The 16,135-nt window shown below is 58.5% G+C and overlaps 4 protein-coding genes across 6 annotated transcripts; 3 read left to right on the top strand and 1 right to left on the bottom strand.

Annotated features, from left to right (window-relative positions):
- The first annotated feature begins 160 nt into the window (after positions 1–160).
- TTC36 (tetratricopeptide repeat domain 36) lies at positions 161–1,043 on the top strand. Its single transcript, XM_062608611.1, has 3 exons — positions 161–315; positions 508–696; positions 774–1,043. Exons 1-3 carry the CDS (start codon positions 204–206, stop codon positions 1,040–1,042), a joined length of 570 nt encoding a protein of 189 aa, XP_062464595.1. The 5' UTR covers positions 161–203; the 3' UTR covers position 1,043.
- Positions 1,044–1,512: 469 nt separating this feature from the next.
- Positions 1,513–6,585, top strand: TMEM25 (transmembrane protein 25). Of its 2 annotated transcripts, none has more exons than XM_062608599.1 (8): positions 1,513–1,747; positions 1,836–2,120; positions 2,325–2,615; positions 2,872–2,972; positions 3,072–3,158; positions 3,266–3,380; positions 5,771–5,942; positions 6,035–6,585. In XM_062608599.1, the coding sequence occupies exons 1-6, from the start codon at positions 1,666–1,668 to the stop codon at positions 3,314–3,316; spliced, it is 897 nt and encodes a 298-aa protein (XP_062464583.1). In that variant the 5' UTR covers positions 1,513–1,665; the 3' UTR covers positions 3,317–3,380; positions 5,771–5,942; positions 6,035–6,585. The 2 variants fall into 2 exon arrangements, with proteins under 2 accessions (XP_062464583.1, XP_062464582.1); XM_062608598.1 differs by having other exon boundaries at positions 2,688–2,972.
- On the bottom strand, positions 3,985–7,569 carry IFT46 (intraflagellar transport 46). 2 transcript variants are annotated; one of them, XM_062608600.1, is made up of 11 exons: positions 7,512–7,569; positions 7,244–7,438; positions 7,048–7,175; positions 6,735–6,809; positions 6,530–6,623; positions 6,071–6,199; positions 5,547–5,668; positions 5,299–5,365; positions 4,994–5,054; positions 4,650–4,735; positions 3,985–4,304 (listed from the first exon to the last, which is right to left on the bottom strand). In XM_062608600.1, the coding sequence occupies exons 1-11, from the start codon at positions 7,518–7,520 to the stop codon at positions 4,209–4,211; spliced, it is 1,062 nt and encodes a 353-aa protein (XP_062464584.1). In that variant the 5' UTR covers positions 7,521–7,569; the 3' UTR covers positions 3,985–4,208. The 2 variants fall into 2 exon arrangements, with proteins under 2 accessions (XP_062464584.1, XP_062464585.1); XM_062608601.1 differs by having other exon boundaries at positions 5,547–5,665.
- A 52-nt stretch (positions 7,570–7,621) lies between these two features.
- ARCN1 (archain 1) lies at positions 7,622–16,062 on the top strand. The gene is made up of 10 exons (XM_062608596.1): positions 7,622–7,751; positions 8,864–9,127; positions 9,513–9,692; positions 9,920–10,125; positions 10,508–10,669; positions 11,359–11,524; positions 12,737–12,884; positions 13,533–13,641; positions 13,804–14,008; positions 14,684–16,062. The coding sequence occupies exons 1-10, from the start codon at positions 7,749–7,751 to the stop codon at positions 14,771–14,773; spliced, it is 1,533 nt and encodes a 510-aa protein (XP_062464580.1). The 5' UTR covers positions 7,622–7,748; the 3' UTR covers positions 14,774–16,062.
- Positions 16,063–16,135: the final 73 nt, after the last annotated feature.

Here is a 16,135-nt window from a genome sequence, read left to right as displayed (position 1 = left end):
GGGGAGGGGGGGGGGAGAAGGTGCTCTCCTTGTGCCACGGCTGCTCCTCCTGGAAGAGCCTTTGGGACACAGAGGGGTGGTGCGGCCAGGTCATGGCCTGGGGTTGGATGGGGAAGGGGGAAGCGGTGCCACGGGGTGAACATTAACCTGCCATGGGCCACCCGCCCGCATCCTGACAGGGGCTCGCGCAGAGGGAGGGCACCATGGCCACGGCGAACGACAGGGCCGTCCTGCAGACCATCTTTAACCCCAGCACCCCCTTCGGGGACATCCCTGGGCTGGACGAGGAAGAGGAGGATGGCACCCAGGAGGAAGGTGAGTAGACACTGCATGGGTTCTGGCTGGAAAGGGCAACAGGGTCCCTGTGATGCCGCAGGGTGCGTGGGCAGGGGAAGGAGGCTCTGGGGGCTGGGAGCAGCCCCATCCCGATGCCCATTGCCCCCTGGACAGGGGGGGTTTGGTGCCGGACACTTCCCTGACCATGAGCTCCCCTTTGTGCTGCCACAGAGGCAGCTTTCCCCCCCGAGCTGCTGGAGCAGGTGCAGGACCTGGAGCTGCAGGGGGTGTCTGCTGCGGAGTCAGGGGATGTGAGCGCGGCGCTGGAGCGGTTCAGCGAGGCCATCCGCCTGCTGCCCGAGCGCGCCTCGGGCTACAACAACCGGGCCCAGGCCCTGCGGCTGCGGGGCGACGTGGCAGGTGAGCAGGGCGGATGGGTCACGGGTGCCCCCCCAGGTACCCCGCACCCGCCCCAACACCTCTCCCCTCCCGCCCAGGCGCCCTGCGGGATCTGGACGCTGCCATCCGGCTGAGCCGGGGCCGCGGCCGCGCCGCCTGCCAGAGCTTCGTGCAGCGCGGGCTGATCCACCGGCTGCACGCCCGCGACGAGGACGCGCGGCAGGACTTCGAGCGCGCGGCACGGCTGGGCAGCGCCTTTGCCCGGCGGCAGCTGGTGCTGCTCAACCCCTACTCAGCGCTTTGCAACCAGATGCTCCGTGAGATGCTGGGGCGGCTCCGCAACCCCAGCAGCACCGCGAGTGAGTGAGACGGGAACAGCAGCGTGCGCGCTGGACACGTCCTGGCCACCAAAGAAGGTCCCTCTCTGGTGCCAGAGATCCTCTTGTTGTTGCTCCTCCTCCATCCCTGGCTGACAGCTGGGATGGGAGGTACCGAAATGCCTTGCTTTGTCTCAGCTCCGCTCTACCCCCAATAAACCTGCCTGCATCCCTGGCGCTCGGGCTCCGCTTGTGGCGTTGCAGGTGATTGCGGTGCGGTTCTGGTGTGTGCAGGGCGGCACATACAGAGAACAGGCAGCGCTGTGGGCACGCGGCCGGGCTCAGCAGGGTGCTGGCCCCCCTCTGTTCATCCCCAGCCCTGGCTGGGTGGTCTCTGCCCACGCTCGTGTGCACCAGGGCTCTGCCCGGGGATGGCGGCGGCGGGGCGGGCGGAGGATGCTCCCAGCCGTGCCGGGGACCGCCCCTGCGCCTCAAGCGCAGCCCCGCGTGCCGGGGCCCGGAGCCGCACTGCGGCCATGCTCCAGGTAAGGTGCAGTGCGGCTCTGCTGTCCAGCCCTGCTGCGTGCTGGGATGCCTGGGGCCCAGCGTGGGGACAGCGCCGCACCCCTGCTCCAGCTGCGTGTCTCCTGGCGCTCGGCACAGCCGCCGCACCATGTGGCATTCCCAGGGCCGGCCGGAGGCTGCTCTTGCCCGAGTGCTGCTGCTGCTGGGCCTCCTGGCGTGCTGCTCGGCAGGTGAGGCTGCAGGGGGCGGGTCCAGTGCTCCGGCAGCACTACAGCGGGATGCCGCTGCAGCTCTGACACGCCACGGGCTCTCCGGCAGGGCTGGGGGAGCCGGGTCCCACCATCGATGGGCAGCGGCTGGCAGTGTGCACGCTGCGGGAGGGGGAGAGCCGTGTCTTCTCCTGCCGGGCTCCCCGGCCGGCCCCGGGCGCCATGCTGGCCTGGTACCTCGATGGCCAAAAGCAGGAGGCAAACTGCTCGGCCGTGGGCGCCGCCAGCACCCTCACTCTCACCGCCCGGCGCAGCGACCGCCAGCTCAACTGCTCCCTGACGGACCCAGCCTCTGGGCAGACCTACAACTCCTCCGTCCTCCTCGACGTGCAGTGTAAGGTCTGCGGTGCCGGCCCTGCTCCAGATGGAGGCACGGGGAGGGTGCATGGGGCTGCTGCCTGGCCAGAGCAGGGCAGGATCTCATCGGTCCTGTGCAGACACAGCTGATGAGCGCTTCCAGCCTCTGGTGAGACAAATGCTGCTCCTGCCTGTGTGGCCCTGTCTCTGCTGCCTGTCTCACTGCCTGTTTGTTGCCCAGATAAGCCAGAGATCCTGCAGGCAGATGCCCACTACCAAGAGGCTGATGGCAAGGGCCTCCTCCTGGTGCTCTTTGTGATGGTGGAAGCCAACCCACCCGCCAGCATCACTTGGGTGGACCAGGATGGGCAGGTGATGGCCAACACCTCAGAGTTCCACCTCCTGGACACCACAAACTACCCGGGGCTGGCCAACCACTCGCTCCGCATCCACCTCGACAGTGCAGCTGGCAACTTGTCTGTCAGCGCTGCCAACAGCCTGGGTATCACCACCACCTCCCTCCTGCCGCCAGGTAGGTGTTGGGGGGTAGGTACAGCACCATGGCTGTGCCAAAGGGTGCTGAGGGGCCATGCTGCCCGTGCAGGTCTGCTGGATGCCCATGTGGAGCTGCCCCTCCTGGGTGTCGCCGTCGGAGCAGCCCTGGCCCTGTCTGCCCTGCTCAGCCTGGGCTCCTGTGCCGCCAGCCTGGCGTGCCAACGGCCCAAGCCCGTGCCTGGCGAGGGGCAAGTGGGAGGGCGCAGCCCACTCAGCCGGTGCTCCCGTTGCAGCGGCCCTGAGCTCCCACAGCCCGAGGGTGCACGTCTGCCCCGCCAGACCCGGTCACTGCCACCTGACCTGCACCTCAGCGACCTCACGCAGGAGGCCAGAGGTGAGAGCCCGGGTGCCAGTGCGGAGGGACACACAGGGCCATGGGTCCTACGTGGGTGAGGGCCCCATGTATGGCTCTTGCCCCTTTCTTTTCCTGCAGCTTCCCCCAGGGATGCAGGAGCTGGTTCTGGGGGAGAGGAGAGCACATGGCCGGGGCTGGAGAACTCCCTGGTCCTCAGCAAGCTCGGTGAGGGGGTGCAGGTGGGCGAGAGGCCCCCAAAGCTGTGCTGGTGAAATGCTGGCCTCTGCAGCTGCCCCGAAGGGCAATGGCAACAAGCTGTCTTTGTCCCGCAGGTTTTATCCAGCTCCCAAAGTCTGGGCGCATCTACAAAGTGCCCAGTGTGAGCAGTGAGGAGATCTGGCTGTGAGATGTGGCGTGGTGCCTTGAGGCAGGGCTGCCCGGCCCCAGGTATGTGCCAGCTCCTGGAGAACTGTGGGTGCCAGGGGCTGTGCAGGGCACTGACTAGCCCTGGCTGTACCTTCAGCTACGCGCCGCAGGTCCCGGTAGCTGCACTGTGAGCCAAGGCATGGTTTTATGTAGCCTCTGCGCTTTAGGAACAGATGCATCAAAGCTGTTTATAGCCAGGCTCAGCCTTGCTGCCAGCACCAAGATTCCTGCTGGGGTAAGGCCAAGCACCAGCCTTGCTTTAGCAGGTTCATGGCCCGCTTGCTGCATGATTCTTGCCATCCCTGCCAGAGCTGTGGCAGATGGGTCGGCACAGGCAGCACGGCAGGGGCTGGAGTGAGTCCTCCCCACAGCAATAAACTAAACTTGAGTGTCTCTGTGGTGCCACGCCAGTTATTTCTCCTTGGCAGCAGCTATGGGGCTGAGAATAGGAAAAGGGGCTCAGTAAGAGGAAGCAGAAGTTTGACACCCCCAGTCAGGCTGTGGAATGCACTGAGAAGATCCAAGAGTCATGTCTGAGGGTGAAACTTACTCCCGCTTGCTCTAGCACTTGTTGTGTGCGCTCAAGGAGCCTCAGCTCTGCAGCACCTACAGCTCAGGGAGCCTGTCACTGGGAAGAGCTGGTTTAATGCTGAACTTCTTGGGAACAAGTCAAAACTGGAGCCATTAGGCAGCTTCTGCAACAATGCGATGAGTAAAGTCCTACTCTGAATACAGAACACTTCAGGCTGTGTCCTAAAGTCAGGGAGGCTCCTGATGTGTTCTGCTCTGCTTCACAGGCTGCTGATAGCAGCAGAGATTGATCCAGAGGTGAGGGTTCAACATGAAGCTTCAAGTAAAGCTTAACACCTCCGCCTCTGCCGCTTGTGAAGGAGGGTTGGATGGTGGGCTCCTGCCCTTCTTCCCATCAGCCAAGGGCTTGAAATGCTGCAGAGGACAAAACGTGTTAGTGCAAAGATTTGGTGCTCGTTCCACAGTACAGGCATGTGTGTGTGAAGACGCTGCCCCTCTGCATGACCTGTGGGCTCGGCCGCTCCTGCTTTTGGTGGGAAAAGCATTGTGGGCTCATGCTGGACTGTTAAACCTCGCAGAATCTCAGGGGCTCCTTGTGCAATGTTGAGGTACCAGCAGATCAAGCAGCTTAGAAAATGTTCTTTGGGCCCCCTTGTCTGGCCTGCCACCCCCTCACAGACACCCACAGCAAAGACAAACATGAGGAGAGAAGCCTCGTGATGCTTCAGCTGGGTGAGCAGTGCCTGCCTGAAGCTGTACCTGCGAGTTCTTGAACTCGGAGTAGACAGAGAAGAGGATATGCAGAGGCTGGATTCGGCTCTTGTACACAGGGATGTCCAGAATGGCTACAAGCAAGAGCAGAAGCATGTGAGAGCATCTGAGGGCTGCAGGTAAAGACTGAACTTCCCCCTGCCCACTATTACTGGGGACTTCCCTCACTAAAGACTGCAGGCGCCTGTGGTATGAGTCCACATCCTACTGCAGACAGCAGAGAATGATCTTGACTTCTCAGGGCTGAGCCTGCTTCTAAGAGTCCCTTGCTTGAAGCGAGACAGTGCCAGAGCAGCAGCACACTTGTGCCCTCAGCACAGCCCCTGCCTTACCACAGATCATGTCGACGTACTCGGCCAGGTCACAGCTCATCTCCGCCGTTGGGAGCCCCACCTGGAAGAGACAGAGCAGCCAGCTCTGCCGCCGTATGGCAAGCGCGGCTCTGGGGCCAAGCACAGTGGCCACGAGGAATTCAGGCATCAGGCTGCTCCCCCATCTGGCGAGGGCGAAATGGGAAGCAGGAACAAACCCGAGTGGGCCGGGTCATGGGCAAAGAGCCCGGACCTGAGCTCTTTGGAGGCCCTGGCTTTCATGGAAGGTGGTTATAACACCAGCACCAAACTAACTCCCAACATACCTTTCCCAAGAGCTCCTCGAATTCTGGTGACCATTCCTGCATCAGGGTCTCTATGTCAGGCATTGGCCTGCCAGGGAAGAACAGGACATAAACTTCAGGATCACACACAAGTGAAACGGTTTCCTGCTGCCGGGCTGCTGCAGAGGGGACCGGCTCCCTTTGAGCACAGCAGTGCTCAGCCCTCCTGGACTGTGTCACCAGCCTCCCCGTGGCCTGAGCTGGGGCTGCACACGTGGAGGGGAGCTCACCGGGTGTAGTGGACTGTGGCAGGAGGTTTGCAGCGGTGCAGTTCGTTGATGCTCTCAATCCAGCTCTCAATGGCTTTGGGGTTCTTCTCTGCATTCTCCACACTCTTCACTTTTATCTGCTGCTAAGAATAAAAATACGAACCTGGAATCATTTCAGGGCGCTTGGGGCTTCTCTGCAACCCCTGCGCTGGCTCCACATTAACCCTGCATTTTCTCTTTCCTAGTGGCACTGCACCAACTGCGGAGAGCCACGGGCAAACAGAACACTGAGGAAAACCACATATTGACAAGCAAAAGGAAAGAAAGCTTCCCCCGAAGGGAACTGAACCAAAGCCTGCACCAAGCCTTGCCATAGATCCATTGCAGTTTAAAACTACGGCCTAAAGAAAAACGTTAGTGTTTTCTGCCTTTGGAGGCGAATTAGCAGCTGTGCTGCAACGCTGTAGTCACAGAAGTAAAGCAAAATGCAACGTTTTCACCACGGGCAGCGTGCAGCAAGTGCAGCCTCCCCCTCCCTGTCTCACTGTGATGTTGTGCTGCTTGGAGTTCTCCGTCAGCCAAAGGGAGAGCACGGTGGGATCCGACTGCTTGGTCGATGGCTCATCCAGCACCAGCAGGCCCAGGTTATCAGGATTGCCGTCGGGACGGGGAACCTGCAGACAAACAGAGGCCCCGTTTCCTGCGGGAGTCTAGGGCAGCGGACATCGGGCTGTTTTGGAGGGAGCCTCCCTATGGCTTAAAAACCAGGCCCTAAAAGGCATTGGCAGGCCTGCTCTCTTGAATACGAGTTGTTAGTACAGTGCTGCCTGAAAAGCACAAGGAGTTGGACAAGGCAAATGTGGCCCTGGCCCCAAATTATGCCTGAGAAGTGACTGACAGCTCAGGGGCAGGGCTCACCGGGCTGTAGGGCCAGGCTTCAGCCAATACCACATCCCATTTCAGCTCAGGCACACCACATACAGAGGGGAGCAAAGCAACTGTACCTTTAGGAATGCGTCAATGTCTCCAACTGCAGGAATAAAGTCTGGGATGAAAGGCTGCAGTTTGTACTCGATCTCTATTGGTTTGGGAGTGTACCTGGGAAAAAACAGCAGCACTGTGGGAGCAGCTACGGACTGTCCTGCAACACTTGCCCCAGTAACTGAGACACAGGAGAGCAAGGAGTGGGCTAAAACCCCTTCCACTCACCTCTTGACGTACTCAAAGAGTTCTTTGATTTCAGAAGACACCGGCAGGTAGTCATAATCTGCTATACTAAAGTCCCTGCAGGAAGGCAGAGAAATGCAGGCGAAGATTAACATGCAGTAGGCTGTCTACAAGTGGGAACCAGCATGCAGCTGTGCAAGACCAGCACGAAGGAAGCGGAAAGACCCAGGCAGGGAGTCCCCTCTTGCGCAGGAGAACCACCACTGGGCCCTGCTTTGCCTTAGGCGGGCACTTGGCTGAGTTGCCTGTGAAGACAGGCTCGTGTAGGGGTGTCAAACGCCAGGTAAGTGCTCACCCCGTGAGCGCAGCCCCGTGCTCATCCGAGTCGTTCTCCGAGTCAGTCTCCGAGGAGTCCTCCGAGTCCTCCGAGTCCGAGTCCTCGCTGAGGGTGGCGGCCGCGGCCGACCGCGCCACCTCCTCCTTCTAGGGGAGACACCGGGCCTCACCGGGCCGCCCTCCCGCCGCCGGGCCGCCCTCCCGCCGCTGCCTACCTTGTCTCCACTGCCCTCCTCCTCGCTGCTCCGATCGGCCGCGGGATGCCCAGGCCAACGGGAGGCCTGGGGCCGGCCCTTACCCCCTGCCCGCGGCGATCGGGCCCCTGCCGACCTCCCCGCAGCGCCGCCCGCCTGCTCGGCCTCCGGCAGGTCCAGACGCTCGTAGTACGGCTGCTCCTCGGGCAGGCGGGCCTAGGCAGAGCGGCGCGCTGAGGCGGCGGCCCGGCCCCCAGCCGCGGTGCCCCCGGCGCCCAGCCCCGCTCACCTCCGCCATGCCGCCCCGCCGCCGTTGCCAGGGCGACGCCCCCGCCGCCGCCGCCGCTGGCCGGGCCTCCTTGGCGCTCCCTGCCGGGAGGAGCGGCCGCGCTCCGCCAGCCGCGCCGTGCGTGACGGCGCTTCCGGCTGCGGACGTGGCTCGGCGCCGCCATCTTGTGCGGCTGCCCGAGGGACGCGGAGGGACGCGGAGGGACGGAGCGCCGAGCCCCGCGCCGCCGCCGCCGCCATGGTAAGGTCTCGCTCCGCCGCCCATCGCGGGGCACAGCGGCCGGGGGGGGGACGCTTGTCGGGGGCCCCCCAGCGCCCGCCGCCCGCCCGGGCCTGGCGCCGGGGCCCCGTGGCCTGCGGGGCAGAGCCGGGCGCTGCGGCAGGTCCTGCCGCCCGGGCAGGCGGGGCTGCGGCCGCTGCCCTGGTGCCGGTGCGGGCTGAGCACGGGAACCGTTCCGCTGCGGGACGGAGCCGGTCCTGCTCCTTGTACCCCCCAGCGGTGTTCCACCGCGCGTTCGGGCGGCGGGGCGGGGAGGCCGCGCCGTTAGGGCGCAGAGCCGTGTGCTCCCGGAGCAGAGAGCCCCCCGGTGCCGCTTGCCTTGCGCCGTGACCTGTGCTTTGGGGCAGTGCGTGCAGAGAGGAGGTTTCGGCCTGACATAAAAGCACTTCAGGATGCGCTTGTCCCCGAGCTGTCAAGCTGCAAGTCCCCGAGGCCTCACGCGCTGCTGTCGGCCTGGGGCTGAGGTGGGACATGGTCTGTTTCTGAGAGTTCCCAGCACTTGCCCGTTAATAACAGCGGTTGGGGATTTACGAGATCATCAGCCTTATCCTGGCAAAGTTAAGAGCTGATCTATGAGAGAGAGATGTGAGGAGGAAGTCTCGGTAGTCCAAGAGAACGAGAAGACGTCTGCTGCAGTCGCTTTGCTGCCTTTGTATTGGGGGTGCGATAATACCTAGAGGAGCCCAGGAGAGCCATCCGGGGGCTGTGGTTAACACAGCTGCCACTTCTCCATTTACGTGGCTCTGCCGTGGATGTGGCCCTCGAAGAACTGTCCCGCTTTACAACGTGTCTGTGGTTAGTTGTAAGCTGGGGCCAGACTGACCAGAAGCTCAGTAGCCTGGAGCCTCCCCAGGGCACTGGGTGGGTTGTGTCACCTCCGTGTGTGTAGGAAGGGGCCAGTTTGCTGTGCTCAGGGTAACAGAGCAAAGGAGAGGTGAGTCTGCTTTCAGCATAGCGCAGTTACTGGTGCTGGTGGCAGCAAAAGGCTGAAAGCGGTGGCCAAGGAGGCTGAGCTGGGGTGCGGCACTTGTGAAGCTGGGATGGAGTCGATGCTCCCCTCACCTCCTCCGCAGGTGCTCTTGGCAGCAGCCGTGTGCACGAAGGCAGGAAAGGCCATCGTGTCCCGGCAGTTCGTGGAGATGACGCGCACCCGCATCGAGGGGCTGCTGGCGGCGTTCCCCAAGCTCATGAACACGGGGAAGCAGCACACGTTTGTGGAGACGGAGAGCGTGCGGTACGTCTATCAGCCCATGGAGAAGCTCTACATGGTGCTCATCACCACCAAGAACAGCAACATCCTGGAAGATCTGGAAACACTCCGACTCTTTTCCAGAGTGGTAAGGATCTAAGGATCGCTCGCTTACTGCAGAGTTCCTGCTGTCAGCTCCGCTGGGGAGACCAAAGGGGTGATTGCTAAAGTTAGCATTAAATATTCTCTCTATTCAGGGCTCCTCAGGAAATTCGCTGGCCCCAGCGTGTGTTTAGGTTCCTCTGACTTAGTGTTCCAGAGAAGCTAAGGGGCTGTCCAAGGTATTGTAGTGTAGGAAAACTAATCGTGGCAAAACTTGATCTTGTTTATCCGCAGCGTATAAGAGCAGCTTAACAGTGCAGTGGTCTTGTGGAGGGGCTAGCACTGCTTTGAAGTCAGGGGGTAGTAGAAAGAAAGTGTTTACATGGTGTTGTCTACAGATACCCCTTCAAAATGTTTTTTTTTCTCTCCAGATCCCTGAATATTGTCGAGCTCTGGAGGAGAACGAGATCTCTGAGCACTGCTTTGACCTGATTTTTGCCTTTGATGAGATTGTTGCCCTGGGCTACCGTGAGAACGTCAATCTGGCCCAAATTCGGACCTTCACTGAGATGGAGTCACACGAGGAGAAGGTGTTCCGAGCAGTCCGAGAGGTGAGCAGGAGTAACCGCAAGCTGGGTCCCACTTACGTGCTCTGGGAGATGCTACTGCTGCTCAGCTTTGATAGTGGCCCAGAAGTGATTTCACTTTTCTGTACACCAAGTGCTAATCTCTTGTCCCCTTTTGCTTCACAGAGGGTTTACATGCAAATGCACTCGGTTCCTGAGCAGAATGAGATTGAGATTGCAAAGCTCTGTCAGCCTCTTGTCTTTTACTTCAGACTCAGGAGCGCGAAGCAAAAGCTGAGATGCGCCGTAAAGCCAAGGAGCTGCAGCAAGCCCGGAGGGACGCAGAGAGGCAGGGCAAGAAGGCGCCTGGGTTCGGCGGCTTTGGGAGCGTGGCCGTGTCCGGGGGCACGACGGCGACCATGATCACGGAGACCATCATTGAGACGGAGAAGCCCAAAGTGGCTCCAGCGCCTGCCAGGTGGGTGTGCGGCAGGGAGCAAGTGGGCCTCGGGGTCAGCGGAGCTGGAAGCATGTGCCCCAGTAAAGGCCCTTTTATTGTTGAGGAGCATTTGTGGTGCGTCCCACACTAGCATACCAGAGCGTTTCTGGAGCCTTTGATAAGCAAAGGGCTCTATAACCTGTGTAAGAAAAAGAGGTCCCAGCTACTGTTAATACACAGAACAGAATCCAAACCAAATTACAACTTTGCAGCCTACGTATCAGTTTTGAGCGTGCTCTCCCAGAAAAAAGGCTGCAGAGGTGAAGGTGGTTTTGTTGGGATAGTCGGGTTACAGCACTTGCAGGTAAGGAGGAATCTGTTGCCATGAGCTGACCTGGAGATTCTTATACCTTTTCTGTAGGCCCTCGGGTCCCAGTAAAGCCTTGAAACTTGGCGCTAAGGGGAAGGAGGTGGACAACTTCGTAGACAAGCTGAAATCGGAGGGAGAAAATATCCTGACTGCTGTAGGGAAGCGCTCCACAGAAGCAGCCAAAGTTCTTGCTCCTCCTGTTAACATGGAGAGGTAGGTACTGCCCTGGCTTTGGAAGCATTGTTCCTGCTGCGTGCTGCGTGGTGCACATGTGGTTTCCTGAACTCGCTTCCTTTCTCATTTTCAGAACAGGCTTTTTCCTGCCCTTCAGGTCCCATGTGCTCTCTCGTGCTCTCATTTTAAATGGTGGTGGGCAAAACCTTGGGAAGCACAGCAGGAAAAAGCAGACAGCTCCTTTCAGTAGGACTCACCTGAACTCGGGTGTACATCCATTGTTCAGCTGAGGTTGGGAGTTTTCCCATGCCTTTTTCGCTTAAATAGCTGAAATTTTTCTGTTCTTCCGACGCAGAATTTCTGCCAAATTGTGGCTTGGGGTGGCCACGTTCATAGATAATTTTATATATAGCAGTTCAGAAGCCTCTAGTGCCATGAGCTTTGCTCGTGTCAGCAGAGGATTTTTGGGTGAACAGCTCCTTGAGATGCTGCATCACTGCTCTTCATGTGGGCTTCCACCCATGGCAGACTCGCATCTCTGGAGATGACCTGTGGAAGCAGCGTTAGCATCTGCTGTGCCCTCCGTGCTGCTCCGTTGGGGCCATCCTGCTCCTGGGAGCTCCGGCTCATGTGCAGCCTTCCCTGCTGAGCACTGCTCTCTCACCTGGCCTCTTGGCTGCCAAGCGCAGCACTTGCGACACCTACTTTCTGTCTGTCTGTCTGTCTAGTGTGCACATGAAAATAGAGGAGAAAATCTCCCTGACTTGCGGCCGCGACGGAGGGTTGCAGAGCATGGAGCTGCACGGCATGATCATGCTGCACATTGCCGATGAGAAGTTTGCTCGGATTCGCCTGCATGTGGAAAATGAGGACAAGAGGGGAGTGCAGCTACAGGTAAAGCCTTTTCCGTGTCCTGTGCTCTCGAATGTGCTTTTGCTCCTCTCCAGGGAATACGTGAGCATGTCAGTGTCCTGTGTTCATTCATGTTCAAGCCATCTCAATACATGAGTTAAAAATGGGAGTAGTCACTGCAGACGTTAGCGCAGTGGGGCCAGCTCACGCTGGAAAGATTGAAGTTCAGTTGAGAAATCCAGTCTCATGCCCTTATCTCCCTGCCCTCGGCGCCTTATCTGCCCGGTGGTGCACGTTGCTGTGCTGTCTGGTTGCACTTGGACCTTGCAGCAGTCTGGTGCGTTGCTTGGTGCTCCTTGGTGTGATGTGAGCTTTAGCTGTGGAGTGGGAGAATTTAGTGTGAAGTCCTGTGCTGCTGAGGAGTGAATTTGTTACCTCTTGGGGTCACTTGTGTGCCATCACTGCTGCATCGGAGGCAGTTGCTGGAGTCCACAGCTGCAGCCAGTGATAGCAGCTCGGAAGATTCTGAAGGACGCATTCCCTTTCTCCCACTCTGTGTGGCCTTACAGATGCTTGGAGATCATGCTCCTTTGATGCACTCTTTCGCACCCTCCCTCCCTCCTCCTCCTTGCTATGAGCTTGCCTGTATGTGGCTGGCTTATCTGCTGCTGGCTTATAAACTAGGAGGTTCCTTACTGGCACATCTCATGAGGGAGTTCCTAACAACGCTCCCACACATGGTGCTTCAGGTGGAAGACAAGATCAAACGCAAGACTGTGTTTCTAGCATAACTTGAAGGTTGACTTGCAAAAATCCTCTGCTTCTGCAAAGCTGCTTATGGAGAGAGAACATTTAAATTGAGTTTGGCTGCTGATGTAATGTGTTAAGGTTGTGGAGGGAAGTAGGATTTTTGCGGTTTCAGGGTGTTCCACGCACCATTAGGTTGGTTTTTCTTCTGTTGTGGATCTTCAGGATGGCATTTGAGGTTTTAAGAGTTGTTAAAGCTGCTCTCTAGGTGTCGGCCCAGGACGCGCATTGCTAGCATGTCTGGTGCAGTGGTGTGTGTTCTGGAAGGAATCCCAGGGTGATAAGCAGATGTGCTCCAGCTGGGCTTCTGAACCAGGAGCAAAACTGATGTGTGTCAAGTAAAACACCCTGGGATGTGTCATCCTGCCTTACTAGAGCCCGCGTTGCCTACCGACAGTTCTGTCTTTAGGCTCAGAGTTGGAGCCTGGGCTTATGTTCCCCTTTCAGACTCACCCAAATGTGGACAAGAAGCTCTTCACTACAGAATCGCAGATTGGTTTGAAGAACCCAGAGAAGTCATTCCCTATTAACAGTGACGTGGGGGTGCTGAAGTGGAGGTTGCAGACCACAGAGGAGTCCTTCATTCCATTGACAAGTGAGTGCAAGTGTGCACCTGGGGGATAGGGTGGAAGAGCCTGATGTGCTTTATATTGCAGAGAGACCTTAGAACAGCTTCCAGTGCCTAAAAGGGGCTGACAGGAAAGCTGAAGAGGGGCTTTGGACAAGGGCCTGTAGGGACAGGACAAGGGGGAATGGCTTTAAACTGTCAGAGAAGATTCAGATTTGGTATTAGGAAGTTCTCTGCTGTGAGAGTGCTGAGGCGCTGGCACAGATTGCTCAGAGGAGCTGTGGCTGCCCCATCTCTGGCAGTGTTCAAGGCCAGGTTGGTCAGGGCTTGGAGCAACCTGCTCTAGTGGAAGCTGTCCCTGCCCATGGCAGGGGGCTGGAACTAGATGTGCTTTAAGATCCCTTCCAAGGCAAACCAGTCTGGGATTCTGTGATCCATGGGCTGCCAGCTTGTAGTCAGCCTCCAGCAGCTGGGCTGCCTGGAGTGTGCCACCACACTCTGAGATGAGATGTTGGAGATGTGTTCCCCTGGATAGTGCCTGTTCTTGGTGGTATGTGTTTTCTGTGATGCTCTTAAAGAAAAGATAAGGCTTTTATTTGTCAGGATTTCTTGGGGATGACTTTGCGGTGCCTTTTGGGAGCCCATGTGGTTCACTCACTGTTTCTGTGCCCTCAGTTAACTGCTGGCCATCAGAAAGCGGCAGCAGTTGTGATGTTAACATTGAATACGAGTTGCAAGAGGAGAGCCTGGAGCTGAACGATGTGATCATCACCATCCCCTTGCCGTAAGTAACTTTTCTTGTCCAGGCAGCATTATCCTGTCTGCCTGGATCCCGTTGCTTCTCTCCCCTCCCTGGTTTGTGGGTCTGGACAAGCAAACAGGCTGGACCAGCACTTCCTTAGCTGTGTGCAGCTGAGCTTTTGTAACTTCTTGTGGCCTGTTCTAGGTCTGGTGTCGGTGCTCCAGTGATTGGGGAGATTGACGGTGAGTATCGCCACGACAGCCGGAGAAACCTCCTCGAGTGGTGCCTGCCAGTGATAGATGCCAAAAACAAGAGCGGCAGCCTGGAGTTCAGCATAGCAGGGCAGCCAAATGACTTCTTCCCAGTGCAAGTCTCCTTCATCTCCAAAAAGAACTATTGCAACATACAGGTATGGTCGCTGCTGGTACTCCGTGGGTGTGATGTTGCCACTCTTTGCTCCTCCAAGCTGCCTTGGTCATGGCTGTAAGTGGCTGTGTGGTGGCCTCTTGTGCCCTGCTGCTGCTCCTGGTGAAGGCTCAGGTGTTGGCATGAAGTTTCCTCTGTGTTGGCTGATTTGGGGTGCCAGTGGAGAACACTGGCAGCTTCAGCTCCCCAGACCTGATGGGCCATTTGGTCTGTGCCTTTGTGACTCTGGTAACCACTAATTCCCCTCAGACTTTGATAGAGAAACTGTCAGCCTTTGAGCCAAAACGTGTCTCTGTCTCTTGCCCCATCCCTGGCACTGTTCAAGGCCAAGTTGGATGGGGCTTTGAGCAACTTGGTCTGCTGGAGGGTGTCCCTACCTGTGTTACGGGGTTGGAACTAGATGACTTTAAGCTCCCTTCCAGCCCAGACTGGTCTGTGATGCTATGCTGCTGTATGGCTTCTGTCTGTCCTTCCTGAGCTGCACCTGGTGACTGCTGCTAACTCTTATTAGAGGCACAGCTACTGCAGGGAAACCTTCCCCATTTCCAGCTTTCCTGAGAAGAAAGCTCTTCCTGGCAGTTTGAAAGCGGGGGGTTGCCACTGTCCTCGAGAGCATCCCGGTGTCGGCGCTGAGCTAACTCTGCCTCTTGTCCTGCAGGTTACCAAAGTGACCCTGGTAGACGGGAACAGCCCCGTCAGGTTTTCTACTGAGACCACCTTCCTGGTGGACAAGTACGAGGTGCTGTAACGCACCCGCGGGGCCCGCAGCGGAGGCAGGTTTTTTAAATTTAAGAAAAAAAGAAAAAGAAAAAAAAAAAAGAGGCCGAAGTTGATTGTGAATGTTGGGAATGTGGGAATGCCGCAGCCCCCCCGCGGAGGAAGACGCGTGGCTCTGCTGCCTGCAGCGCTCCCAGGGCACAGACACTTTTGGCAGAGAATTGATGTGCTCACGGGGGGAAAGGCTACAAATTTCTTTGGCAGATTTTCACCGGCCGGCAGGAAAGCGCCACCTCCACCACAGGGAGCCTGCCTTTGACCCGTCCCCCCTGGAGCCGCCTGGCGCCCAGTCCCAGCGCCCACCAGCCATCGTCCTCTCCCGGCTGAAGCATCACGTGCCGATCCCTTCTTGGTGCTGCTGCCATTTTAATTTCTCCTCGACCTTCAACTCCTGTTTCTGTTGGTGAAAGCTGGCGTTAAGATGACGTGCGTGGGGTGCCTGGCTCTTCCAGACCCCCCGTCTGGTGCCAGCAGAGCAATTTGGCTGCAGTTCTGAGTGAGGGGGTCTGGCAGAGGAGAAGGTCACGGTGCTCGGTCCTTCTGCCCCGCACAGTTGCTGCTGCCCTTGCAGCTGGGCTCGCCTCTGGCTCAGAGAGGGCTCCATAGTGGCACAGGCCACACTTTGGCATGTTCCTGCTGCTGATGGAGAGCATCCAGAGGGACTGTCTCTGTGCACAGGCTCACTGTCCGCTGCAGCTCCTCTTGGGCCAGGCTTTGGAGGTGGTGTAGGTTAGAACCAGCTGCATGTCCTTCCTGCGGCTCTTTCGGTGCCAGGGGAAGGCCTCGGTGCATGGAGCTGTGGATGCTGGGTTGCCCACGTGGTCACAGAAAGGGAGCACTCTGAAGGCTCACACACCGCATTCCTGGGAGCACCTCTGCGAGCGCGTCTCTGTTCCCTGGGGCCCTCTGCCGAAGAAGTTCGTGGTCTCTCCTCTGTTGGCAGCACCCGCGAGGGAACCATCCCTCATCCCGGCCCTGGGAGGGTGGGACAGCAAACGCTGTTCCTAGGAAAGCAAAGTAGGTGGCAAATCCCATTAGCTCGGTCCTGGTGGAGAGCTGCTTTTCCGTATGATGTTAAAATGGAGTCGAGGGTAGTTCGGAGCTTTTTCTTCTTTTTTTTTCCCCTGGAATTGTTTGGAGGGTCACAGTGAAGCCGAGCCGGGATCCCCTTTTGTAACCCTCTACTGGCCTAGGGACTAGAGCACATTCCAGTGTACACAAATACGAGTCTTTAACCCAATAAAGAGTTCTGTCGGAGGAGCTGGCTCTGCTTGCGGCGGTCCTTCGGGCTCAGCCCTGCGGGGGGCGGGCCCGCGCGGGCCGGGGCGGACCC

The sequence above is a fragment of the Pezoporus occidentalis genome, unplaced genomic scaffold (genome assembly GCF_034315485.1).
Source record: "Pezoporus occidentalis ecotype Australia unplaced genomic scaffold, CSIRO_AGI_Poc_V1 ctg130, whole genome shotgun sequence".
Lineage (NCBI taxonomy): Eukaryota > Metazoa > Chordata > Aves > Psittaciformes > Psittacidae > Pezoporus > Pezoporus occidentalis.
This window is presented reverse-complemented; position numbering and strand designations above follow the sequence as displayed.

Excerpts from the sequence above, each read along its gene's own strand:
- TTC36 (XM_062608611.1), top strand. The coding sequence starts at position 204 with ATGGCCACGGCGAACGACAGGGCCGTCCTGCAGACCATCTTTAACCCC. Across the intron at positions 316-507 it reads GGATGGCACCCAGGAGGAAG|AGGCAGCTTTCCCCCCCGAG; the intron begins GTGAGTAGACAC and ends GTGCTGCCACAG. Across the intron at positions 697-773 it reads GCTGCGGGGCGACGTGGCAG|GCGCCCTGCGGGATCTGGAC; the intron begins GTGAGCAGGGCG and ends CCTCCCGCCCAG.
- TMEM25 (XM_062608598.1), top strand. The coding sequence starts at position 1,666 with ATGTGGCATTCCCAGGGCCGGCCGGAGGCTGCTCTTGCCCGAGTGCTG. Across the intron at positions 1,748-1,835 it reads CCTGGCGTGCTGCTCGGCAG|GGCTGGGGGAGCCGGGTCCC; the intron begins GTGAGGCTGCAG and ends GCTCTCCGGCAG. Across the intron at positions 2,616-2,687 it reads CACCTCCCTCCTGCCGCCAG|GTCTGCTGGATGCCCATGTG; the intron begins GTAGGTGTTGGG and ends CTGCCCGTGCAG.
- IFT46 (XM_062608600.1), bottom strand. Across the intron at positions 5,055-5,298 it reads TCGAGGAGCTCTTGGGAAAG|GTGGGGCTCCCAACGGCGGA; the intron begins GTATGTTGGGAG and ends TGTCTCTTCCAG. Across the intron at positions 4,305-4,649 it reads CCGAGTTCAAGAACTCGCAG|CATTTCAAGCCCTTGGCTGA; the intron begins GTACAGCTTCAG and ends TGTCCTCTGCAG.
- ARCN1 (XM_062608596.1), top strand. Across the intron at positions 10,126-10,507 it reads GTGGCTCCAGCGCCTGCCAG|GCCCTCGGGTCCCAGTAAAG; the intron begins GTGGGTGTGCGG and ends CCTTTTCTGTAG. Across the intron at positions 11,525-12,736 it reads AGAGGGGAGTGCAGCTACAG|ACTCACCCAAATGTGGACAA; the intron begins GTAAAGCCTTTT and ends TTCCCCTTTCAG.